The 12389-nt window shown below is 40.9% G+C and overlaps 1 protein-coding gene across 1 annotated transcript in view; it reads left to right on the top strand.

Annotated features, from left to right (window-relative positions):
- Positions 1-12389, top strand: part of BNC2 (basonuclin zinc finger protein 2) — a 399221-nt gene that overhangs the window by 289628 nt on the left and 97204 nt on the right. The window contains exon 4 of the mRNA XM_077816446.1: positions 242-477. Coding sequence (XP_077672572.1) covers positions 242-477 — 236 coding nt within the window. The remainder of the gene's footprint in view (positions 1-241; positions 478-12389) is intronic.

The following is a 12389-nucleotide window of genomic DNA, read 5'->3' as shown; positions in this document are numbered from 1 at the left end:
TGAGCGCTCAATACCTTTGAAAACCAGCAGGGCACCAAAAACTTAAGCATGAAAGATTAATGAAAACTCTTGAACATTTGAGCCTATTGCTTACTGTCTCTAGTCTGTGGTAAAGAAGATACACTTGGTGTTTATGGAAGATTCACTTTGACAGAATATTAGATATGCTTTAATAATCTTACTTTTATTTTCCTCTCTCCCCATCTCTGTGTCTACTCTTACCCCAACCTGTATCTATCAGCTTTGGACAAGCTTAGCACTCAGCATCTGTACCACCCTACCCAAGTGGAGATTGTGCAGTCCAACGTAGTGTTTGACATCAGCAGCCTGATGCTCTATGGTACCCAGGCTGTGCCTGTGAGACTGAAGATATTGCTGGACCGACTCTTCAGTGTATTGAAGCAGGAAGAGGTGCTGCACATCCTGCATGGCTTAGGCTGGACGCTTCGGGACTACGTTCGGGGCTACATCCTTCAGGTAAGAAGAGGTTTAAAGCAAGTAGTAAAAATTGTTTGGCTGACCATTATTTTGTATGTTGAAGTTACTAACAGTTGTGCACCCAACATGCTTTTTACTAAAAGTCTGTCCTTTTAACTGTGGATCTTTAGGTAAATAACTGTGAGATGTATTTGACATGTTGTACCTTGACGGTGATACAGTATGTAAAACTTGCTACTTTTGCCTAAGGTACAGGTTCCTATCCACAGTATTCTCTTTTACTTCCCTACACTTAGTGTAGGAAATACCTTGAATACTGCAAATACTGAGGTTACTTAGCTGCAAGCCTTATTTAGTCATCTAAAGCAACTGGCATGTTTTCAAGAGCTACCGCTCAACTTCTATAATCTGAAGTCCAGTGCAGCTGCTCCTTCAACTTTTCCTTCCTTCCTTCACTCATTTATTTTTGAGGGAGGAGAACTATCCTATAATACATTAAAAACCCATATTCCTAATATAAGTTCATGGTTAAAAGCTAACCTTTGAGCTTTTACATGTGGTTTGTAAACCCATTCCCTTTGTAAAATTGTAACAGCTTGATTTAGTCACAAAAAAATGGCATTTCCATGTTTAATCTTCACCCAGTCACCTGAAATCTTCACCCAGTCATCCATTAGCTTCCAAGATATTTAGTTTGCTATCTGTTCAAAAGGGCATTTCAGATCTCGTGTCCTATACCACATGGTTCTGAGTGCCCTAAATTGCTACGGGCTTCCATGGGAGTTGTGGGTGCTCAGCACCTTCCAGATTCAAGCCCATAATTTGGACATACCCAAATGAGCCAAGCTTGATTTTGAAGATTACTATTATTGCATTTTTGTATTTATTTTATTAATTTATGTAGGCACAAATAACATAGTTGGCCTGTTACAGAACACAGAGGAGTCTTTGTTCCTGCCCAAAGGAACTTTCAATGCTTATTTCTTTTATTGCCTGTTTCATGCAACATCCTTTCTGTAAAGGAAGCACATTAGCCTGCACATAATTACATCATGTTTTCAAAGAAATTATCTTAAAACTCCTTCTAAAAGATTGTCATAGTAAACAGTTCTGCATTGTAGATAGTCCTAGAGAGAGAGAAAAAAAGAGGCTAACTGTTGTATTGAGGCCCTGCTACTCTTATTAAGGTATATACAAATTCTAAAGTTTTTTAGATTTTTTCAGCATTCTTTATGGATTTTTTTAAAGCTAAATGTTCCAGGTGTCCACATGTAAAATATAATCTGCTATGATTTTAACCCAGTTTCAGAAATTAGAATTGATCTTTTCAGAAAACACGAATGCAGTGTGTCTTGGTACATGCTGTAGTTGCTAATATGTGGCTTGTATTATTGACAGAATATGGATATTTTTTAGTGATGCCGTGTATGCTTTGCATTACATTTTAAATTCCTGGATTCTGAATGTTGATGTTTAAAAAGGGTGAAAAAATCCTAGTATCCAGATGATTCCAGATGACAAGCTTACTGCCTATTTAGAGACAAACTGTTTGTTTTCAACCATATGATAAAAATCAAGATAAATATAGGGTCAGAAACAACATTGCAAGCCTCGAACCTGATTCAGTAACTCTTGCAGACAAGAAGAATCTCACTGAAATCAGTGGCTCTGCTCATTTAAGTGTTGCAGAATCAGGCAATTATCTGTTGGAATGATCTGAAGATATGCAAGAATGGAATGTAATATAATTATATAGAGGATTATAAACAGTCACACTGTGCATCTGAATGGTGTAAAGCCCTATAATACACCATTAGGCTAGAGGTCAGTTTATCTGGCTAAAACTCAATCGTATTGTAGCCCTCAAGGCATCAATTTTACCATTATTGCACTCAACAACAGTATATTGAATATTATGTCAGTTAAAGAGAATAATTATTGAGGCGAGTTAAGGGCGGCTGTTAAAGTCTTACCACATATTGACTTGGTTTGCAATAGGCTGTAGATTGTGTTACTGGGCAGATGAAGACATACTACAAGAGACTTAGTCAAGTCTGTCTGTTAGTTTAGCTCTCTAATTTTGTTTGTATTAAAGCTAGGAAACACGGTATATCGGGGGAAAAGAGAGTTCATTAAACATTTTCAGTGAAACCTGAAGGAATGTGATCAAAATATTTGGGACCTAACATTAGCATTTATGATTTGGTTTTTAAATAAATACATTGCAAATAACTTTTTCTTTAGTGGAGGAGGGTGGTGTAAGGTAGATTCTGTATGGGAACATATGGTACCCTAGCCACCAGCACTTAGAGTTCACAATAGTGACTATTATAGCATGTAGGTTTTTCTATGAGGGTCATCACTGTAGAACTTGAGCACTTCCCAGATATTACCCTGTTTTTCCATACAAAAAGCTAGGTACAGAAGTATTATTAGCCTCATGTTACTGATGGGGAGACAGAGGCACAAAATTAATTGTCCGAATTCACACACGGAGTCTGTGACAGAATGGGGAGCTGAACCCAGATCTCCTGAGCGCCAGTCCAGTGCTGTGGTTACAAGGCCTTCCTTTTGCATGCAAATTCATTTCTGTTATAACCCAGTGTATTCACTTGCTCAGAACTTTCCCATGTGCATCTATGCAGTCAATGTGCTTGTATCTACTTAGCAAAAACTTGTCATGTTTTCAGGAAGTTAGTTGATTTCAGCCACTCCCACACCACACAGGGGAAACTAGGACCCAGGTGTTCTGCCCCTCCCCCTGTCTTGTGGCCTTGGGGGAAATTTGCAGATAGTAACCAGCCAGAGACTCCCGTGTGTAGGAGCAGCTAGGGAAGCTTCCAGGCACAGCCATTCAGATATTCTGTGAATTTACAGCAGTTTTGACTGAACTGTCTCTGCCCTGTGATGATTGGCTGTTTGCTTCAACCCTCTCCTTCACAGTCTCTTCACCTCAGTTTTACTCCAGACCTGCCCCTCTTAACCGCTTCTTCCCTGCCTTGTCCTCTCTCACCTCTCTTTCCATCAGTATCCCCTCTCCCTTAACTTTTCTTTCCAAGTAGCTGATCCCCTCCTAACTAAATCCAGCAAAAGAAGAAAAAAAATCACAGGACTAACATGACATTGTTTGTAACCATCATCCTGTTCATAGTCTAGGTCTGTAATGAAAGGGAGTATCTGGGCATGATGTAGGTGGAGAGCAGCAGTGGCCATTGCAGATCTCCACTCACCTAGTCCTGAATACAAATTCCATAGAGCTGGTTTCCATCCAATGTGGAAATTCTGATATCTCATCATTTGTTTTTGTCCTGAATCAGGATAAAAAGTCAAAATACCGAAAACTTTCAGCGAGTTGTGAAAAACTTTGATTCAGAAATGTCTAAATGCTTTGTTTAGACGTTTCCAGTCAACACCAAACATTTCAATATCCCTGAACTGAAATATTTCAGTTCAGTTCAACAAATCAAAGCAAAATATTCGGTTGTATTGATTTGACATTAGTCCACGTTCCTCGAGCTGCCACGGAGTTTGATGGAAGTTGTAGTTCAAGTGCCTCATGTCTCCATTTCCCTATAAGGATTGGGTTACTCACCTGAACGACAAGGTGCTGGTAAAATGACTCCCATAATGCACCACAGTGTTTCAAAGAGAGGGACGACCACAGTGCATTGTGCGAGATGTAGCCACAGCTAGGGAGCCCGACTCAAAGAGGAGAATGGAAGCATGGGGCACCTGAATTAGAAAAACCTATGAGGCACCATGACAGCTCAGGCAAACACAGACAAATGTCAAACCAACCTGAAACTAAATGGGTCCGTTTGGTTCAAGAAACCAAAATGTTTTGGTTGTGTCGACCTAAGCTGATATGAACTATAATGTTTTGATTGTCCCAATGGAAAATTTTTAAAAAATTAGTACAATCAAAGCTTTCCCACAGATTGCCATCGATAAAATTTTCAGGGAAAATTCCCAACCACCCATATTCAGAACAATTTAAAGAGGAACAGGAGAGGCACACCTAAAGCAGCCAGTGGCAAGCAAGTTGGACAGCAGGGCTGTGCTGGTATGTATGTTTGTCTTCCACACAGGTGTGATTCCCCCTGGTTTTTGGCTGCTCAAGCATTTTGTCTTTAAGAGTGAATTTAAAAAGTAACTTGGACGGGTAACATTTTTTGTGCTTATGGAATGGCTTGTTGCATCATTCAGCTAAACCCTTAATGGACCATTATAATGATACAACACTGAGCACACTAGGCAACTCAGGGGATTGGTAATGTGATAGTCTTTCACCAGTTTTAGAATCTAGGCAAGGTTGATAATGGGGGAGAGTCATTAACACCTGTAAGCTGTTCAATGGCCAGTGCGCAGTGAATGGTGGTCTTTATCTAGTTCTTGGTGCACAGGTGTGCACATCATAATTGACAGTGATTGACAATTTGGTAAGCAATCTCAGCAGAAGTAAGGTGGGAGACTAAACTAGTCTTTCATTCCTAGAGTGTGATCCCAGAGAACCTACAGGAGAGGGAAACTCTCTGGCCTGTATCCATTCTGTGGACAAATAAAGGGCTTTAGTTTTTAGGGCTGTTAACCTGTTGTCTACCAAAAAAAAAAAAGAATTTGTTTTATTTATTCTAGTATGGAACTGTAGGTCTTCTCACTGAGAGAGTGCAATGTGAATCCATCTTTGTGTCAGTGAGATCTTCTGTCAACCAATACAAATATGCTGGTTCAGATTCTGGCACCCTTACTCACATTGAGAGTACTTTTCTCTGTCTCAACTTCCATTGATTTCAATTGGGCTACTTGTGCCATAAAGAATTGCTTAATGTGAATAAGGGTTGTAGATTCTGATCCTTTACAAATAATGATTTTATGTTGTTGTTAATAACAATTCAGTACTTTTAAAAGCATTTCATGAGCAATTAATATTCACAGCATCACATTACAGATGGGGAAGTTAAGGCACAGACATCATGTTAGTGGCCAGGATTAGAATCTAGGTATTCTCAGTGCTTTCCTGCTCACAAACCATCTGCAAAAATCTATCATAGGCATCTAGTTAAAAATTCCACTGCTGCTGCATGAACCAGAAAAGACTTCAGCTCAGTCTCCCATTGCTGTGATGGCTCTGCAGGGCTGATCAGACTACAAAGAGATAAACACTTGTTTTAGTCACTGAAGTCAACTAAATACACAGAGGGAGTCAAATAAGATTGTTGTTTTTCCACAGACATTTTTCTGATAACTGCACACTAACTCAGTCAAGTTGCACATGCTCTATATTCAATGTTGTAGTTTTTTTTTAAACTCAATTTTGAAATATATATATATATTTCAAAATCTCTGGAGTGTACCCACATCCATATCAGATGTCTGCTCATACATGGAAAAGCTGTATTATCTTTGCGTGACAATACTTGACTAGTTTTGTAAATTATAACCACTCAGCCACACAACCACTAAGGAAGATAGTGGAACAGGTTGTTCTATCTTACTGGCCTGGTAATATCAGAGTCAGAAGGGAAATTGATTGTTCTTTTGACCCATTTTTGCATTGAGAGTAGGTAGAGGTGTTTGAGGAAAAACCAAAGAACTGTAATGTGTTTTTCTCCTTTTCTTTCAAGTATGCTGCATAATCATTATTAACCTGATGTGGCTATGGACATTATTTAACTATCCTTAAAATTAAATATTGCTCACAATTGGATTTGCCTATGGCAGATTACAATAAAGCATTGGTAGTGAAGCATTGCCCTCCTTGAGCAGAGTGCATGTCTGTGTCTCGGCTTTCCTGTCTGTTCCCCTCTGTCAGAACAACACAGTGCCTAGCTAAGGATATTTGTACACTACAGTTCCTAGGGTGGCACAGCTATGATGCTGCAGTTGTTTAGACCAGGCCTAAGATGCTCATGTTTTTGCTATCAAGCATTAAGTGCAAGACATTCCTGGGTTCATGTAAGCAGTTTGCTGAAGAATCTCCACTCAACATATAAGCATCACTAGCAAAAAAAGAGCACTCTGGAGATATCAGCTGGGCTAAGAATATGTGAGGTAATGGTAACATACCTTCTTAAACTCAACACTATCTATTAATAACAATCATAAGTCCTGTGAAATTGCAGTCAGCTTCCTTTCCCAAGACAAGCATTTCATCACAAGAAGATTCCATCTAATTGGATAATACCTACAACACATTGTTTATGATGATGAAAATAATTAAACCAGAAAGCATACAGGGAGTGGAAGATGGGAGGGATCAGCAAGGAAAGCTACCTTATTGAAGTCAGAACATGTAGGGATAAAGTGAGACAGGCTAAAAGTCAAGTAGAGTTGGACCTTGCAAAGGGAATTAAAACCAACAGTAAAAGGTTCTATAGCCATATAAATAAGAAGAAAACAAAGAAAGAAGAAGTGGACCACTAAACAATGAGGATGGAGTGGAGGTCAAGGATAATCTAGGCATGGCCCAATATTTAAACAAATGCTTTGCCTCTGTCTTTAATAAGGCTAAAGAGGATCTCCGGGATAAAGGTAGCATGACAAATGGGAATGAGGATATGGAGGTAGATATTACCATATCTGAGGTAGAAGAGATACTCAAACAGCTTAATGGGACTAAATTGGGAGGCCCAGATAATCTTCATCCAAGAATATTAAAGGAATTGGCACATGAAATTGCAAGCCCGTTAGCAAGAATTTTTAATGAATCTGTAAACTCAGGGGTTGTACCGTATGATTGGAGAATTGCTAACATAGTTCCTATGTTTAAGAAAGGAGAAAAAAGTGATTCGGGTAACTATAGGTCCGTTAGTTTGACATCTGTAGTATGCAAGGTCTTGGAAAAAATTTTGAAGGAGAAGGTAGTTAAGGACTTTGAGGTCAATGGTAAATGGGACAAAATACAACATGGTTTTACAACAGGTAGATTGTGCCAAACCAACCTGATCTCCTTCTTTGAGAAAGTAACAGATTTTTTAGACAAAGGAAACACAGTGGATCTAATTTACCTAGATTTCAGTAAGGCGTTTGATACCGTGCCACATGGGGAATTATTAGTTAAATTGGAAAAGATGGGGATCAATATGAAAATTGAAAGGTGGATAAGGAATTGGTTAACAGGGAGACTACAACGGGTCCTACTGAAAGGTGAACTGTCAGGCTGGAGGGAGGTTACCAGTGGAGTTCCTCAAGGATCGGTTTGGGGACCAATCTTATTTAATCTTTTTATTGCGGACCTCGGCACAAAAAGTGGGAGTGTGCTAATAAAGTCTGCAGATGATACAAAGCTGGGAGGTATTGCCAATTTAGAGAAGGACGGGGATATCATACAGGAGGATCTAGATGACCATGTAAACTGGAGTAATAGTAATAAGATGAAATTTAATAGTGAGAAGTGTAAGGTCATGCGTTTAGGGATTAATAACAAGAATTCTAGTTATAAGCTGGGGATGCATCAATTAGAAGTAACGGAGGAGGAGAAGGACCTTGCAGTATTGGTTGATCATAGGATGACTATGAGCTGCTAATGTGATATGGCTGTGAAAAAAGCTAATGCGGTCTTGGGATGCATCAGGCGAGGTATTTCCAGTAGGGATAAGGAGGCTTTAGTACTGTTATACAAGGCACTGGTGAGACCTCACCTGGAATACTGTGTGCAGATCTGGTCTCCCATGTTTAAGAAGGATGAATTCAAACTGGAACAGGTACAGAGAAGGGCTACTAGGATGATCCGAGGAATGGAAAACTTGCCTTATGAAAGGAGACTCAAGGAGCTTGGCTTGTTTAGCCTAACTAAAAGAAGGTTGAGGGGAGATATGATTGCTCTCTATAAATATATCAGAAGGATAAATACCGGAGAGGGAGAGGAATTATTTAAGCTCAGTACCAATGTGGACACAAGACCAAATGGATATAAACTGGCCACCAGGAAGTTTAGACTTGAAATTAGATGAAGGTTTCTAACCATCAGAGGAGTGACGTTTTGGAATAGCCTTCCAGGGAAGCAGTGGGGGCAAAAGATCTATCTGGCTTTAAGATTAAACTTGATAAGTTTATGGAGGAGATGGTATGATGGGATAACATGGTTTTGGTAATTAAATATTCATGGTAAATAGGCCCAATGGCCTGTGATGGGATATTAGATGGGGTGGGATCTGAGTTACCCAGGAAAGAATTTTCTGTAGTATCTGGCTGGTTAATCTTGCCCATATGCTCACGGTTTAGCTGATCACCATATTTGGGGTCGGGAAGGAATTTTCCTCCAGGGCAGATTGGAAGAGGCCCTGGAGGTTTTTTGCCTTCCTCTGTAGCATGGGGCACGGGTCACTTGCTGGAGGATTCTCTGTTCCTTGAAGTCTTTAAACCATGATTTGAGGACTTCAATAGCTCAGACATAGGTGAGAGGTTTATTGCAGGAGTGGGTGGGTGAAATTCTGTGGCCTGCGTTGTGGAGGAGGTCAGACTAGATGATCATATGGTCCCTTCTGACCTTAGTATCTATGAATCTATGATTTTTGCAATCTAATGGTGACATTGGTATCAAGCCAAAAATACTTGTATCCATTTCAGTCAGAGAAAATTCTTCTGCTTCTCTTTCAGATAGATTGTAAGAAGAAGCAACAAAATGATAGCTGACAATTACCTCCCGTGAATACAATAAAAATGTATTTTATGTATGTTGGGGGTCTCTGCATTTAACAAAGGTTTCTTTCTCCCATCTAAGTCTGGCTGTCTCTTTTTCTAAGTGTATTTAACATCAAACTATCTTTATTAATGAATACTTTGCACTTGTTTAGCAAATTCCATCAGAGGATCTCAGAGCAGCTTACTTGCATTCATGAATTTAGCCTTGCCACATCCCTGTGAGGTAGGTGAGTATTATCTCCTTGTTACAGATTGAAAACTGAGGCAGCAAGAAGTTTAATAGGCAGCAGGTTAGAAGAAACAAAAGGAAGTATTTCTTTACACAATGCACAGTCAATTTGTGGAACCCCTTATCAGAGGATGTTGTGAAGGCCAGGACTATAACAGAGTTCAAAAAAGAACTAGATAAATTCCTGGAGGTTAGGTCCATCAATGGCTATTAGCCAAGATGGGCAGGGATGGTGTCTAGTCTCTGTTTGCCAGAAGCTGGGAATAGGCAACAGGGGATGGTTCACTTGATAATTACCTGGTCTGTTTATTCCCTCTGAAGCACTTAGCATTGGCCACTGTCGGAAGACAGGATACTGGGCTAGATGGACCTTTGGCCTGACCCAATATGGCCGTTCTTATGTTGTGTTCTTTTGTTCTTAAGTTAGGAGGCTTACCCAAGAAAGTCTGGGGCAGAATGTGGAATTAGAACCAGACTTCCAACTCCTAGCCCAGTCATTTCATCACCTTTCTATGTTCAGCTAATAATTGCCACTGATATTTAAATTATTTGAAGGTGGAGGGGAGTTACCTTTCATTTATGGCTTTATTAATTCTGCCTTTTTTCAGGTTTGTGCAGTATATTCTGCTCTGTATTTCCCTCTCTTATTTGTTGTTTCATTATAGTCACTTGTGCTCCTTTGCTCAAGTATTCTCTCTGTTTAACTTCTCTCTGCCAAGACCCCCAAACCCTGGCAGTTTTCAAAGCATCTGTGTGAATGAAACTTAAATTGACTACGGTACGTGCTGCTTATTTCTTGCTTTCAGTCCCTCTTTTTTTCCCCTATTGCTTTTCTTTTTCCATTCCCACTTACTCCCTCTGTTGTCCTTTTCTCCGCATTCCCTTTCTCCTCCTCCATCCCTCCTTCAGCCTCATTCCTGTTCAACTTCCCTTCCTTCCCCACTCCCTCCTCTTTATCACACTATGCTAGGCCCGCCGACAGAAATTCTGGGCCTCAAGGCCAGAATTGTCCCTGGGCAGAAGTGATGAATCCATCATTTCCGGGACCATCCATGGCAGCCCACAGGGCCCCCACAAGGCATGGGTCAGGAGCGGTCCCGCGCACCTTGGGACCCTGCAGCCCACCCGGGCAATTTAAAAGGGCAGTAGCGGCCGGGGGCTCTCTCTAAATTTCCCGGGCCCCTGGACAATTGCCCCCTCCCCCCCGATCAATGGGCCTGCATTATGCTATTCACCTCCTGAGTTTTCCATGCCACCCACAGCGTCCTGCCTCTTAAAATCCATGTTTATGATCAGCTGGAAGAGTTTCTTCTTTTCAACAAGTCAGCTTAAAGTGACTTCCCTTGTCTTCATGAAATAAAGGGCCACTACTGTGCTCCTTGCTCTTTTGTATTCATTTCAGCTGTTCTAAACCAGCAGTTATTACCACATACACTCTCAGCTGAGAAGGGGCAGGACAGCACAGAGATTCTGAGCCATCACACATCTCTTGAGCCACAGGGAAGCAGTGTTGTGCAGGAGGACAGCAGTATTTCTCTGACTCCAGCGTGCAATACTTTCAAAATTTGTGTGTGTATCTGCACTTACCTCCCTAACATCTCCCTGCCTCTTTTGGTACCCTTGACTCTGTAGCACCATTCCCAACTGTCCTGATTATGTGACTTTTTAACTGCTTTATCACACCTGTTCACACTTATATGCTACCTGAACAGAAAAAGAATGGGAGAGAGGCAAAGAGTTCATAGGCACTTCTGAATGTGTCATCCAGACAAGTTGCATGACAGCAGAGGCATGGAAAACACGCAAAGACAATTTGGGTTTTCAGAATGTGTGAAGCGGGAAAATACTATGTGCTGGTGCTCTGTGACTCGTCTCTTGCAATGAAGCAGACAGCTGTCTAATCCCAACTGGTCAACAGTGGTGTATGTGATGCTTATATATAGTGGTTGCTAGCATAGTCAACCTTTATGAGTTGCCACCCAGTGGTATCTGAGAACAAGAAATAACTAGACCTTCTCAGATACCTCAGGGTGGCAAAGGCAACCATTGCATGCCTGGCAAAGGCAAAAAGAGACTTTATACACATATGTTTCTTTTACCGGAGAAGCAGTCCTGGTTGTTTACAATATTGGGGTAAGCGGGAGCAGTGGTACGGAGCACACAGTCATCCCACTGACTGACACATGGTTTCACACAGCTGGGCACAGAGCGTGGAAATGCCTGTTACTGAAGGTCTGTCAGGCATACACCAGAACCATGTGTGCTTCTTTTTAAACTGAGCCGAAAAGCTCTTTAGCTGCCAAGAACTAAATTAATGGTTCTGTTTCTTCTGCAACAATTGATGAAATCACAAACACCTAAAACAGAGCGAAGAGAGGGGAGGTGCATTTTACCTCAGTCTCTGTGCATCTTGAGGTGTGAGTGATGCCATCAAGTGAACTTGAGTCTTGGCAGGTAAACAAAGGAGGAAACAATTTCCATCTTTCAGAAATTCCATTAACTCTTTGTGATCATAAACCTTCTTAAAGGATTATGTTTTAAATAAATAAAATGGGATAATCTGTGGGCATGTCCAGTGTTACCTTCATCTCCTGCGCCAGAGACTCACTCTTCTCACTGAACATGCTCATTTGAATCAGTCATTGGATCAGATCCTCCGTGAAGTTCACTTGGCTACATTGAGGAGCTCTGACTCTTTCTGTATTTGGGGTCAGAAGGCAGGGGTTAATGCCAATGCCCTAGTTCCATGTGAGCAGCGCAAGGATTTTTTTTTTAAACACCTTATATTAGTGAGAATAGCTGTGCAGTCTCTGCACCCAGAACCATAGGGATCAGCATCTCCCCCCCCCCACACACACACACACACTCAGTAGTACTAAGATTAGTGCCTCTGCTCACTAAAGACCAGCATATCCTGTCTCCTGATGACTTCTGGCTGAATTCAAATTGTGGTCTTGGAGGTGAAAGGGTCAGTGCATTACCCAGTCAGCCACATATCAACTGAGATTAGTTCAATTAGAGAGTACTTAGTATTTGGATCCTTCCAAACCATGACAGTTGAACAGTTAGACTTTTCCCA

Source organism: Eretmochelys imbricata, chromosome 5, assembly GCF_965152235.1.
Source record: "Eretmochelys imbricata isolate rEreImb1 chromosome 5, rEreImb1.hap1, whole genome shotgun sequence".
Lineage (NCBI taxonomy): Eukaryota > Metazoa > Chordata > Testudines > Cheloniidae > Eretmochelys > Eretmochelys imbricata.
Note: the sequence above shows the minus strand (reverse complement) of the source record. Positions and strands in the feature narration are given on the sequence as shown.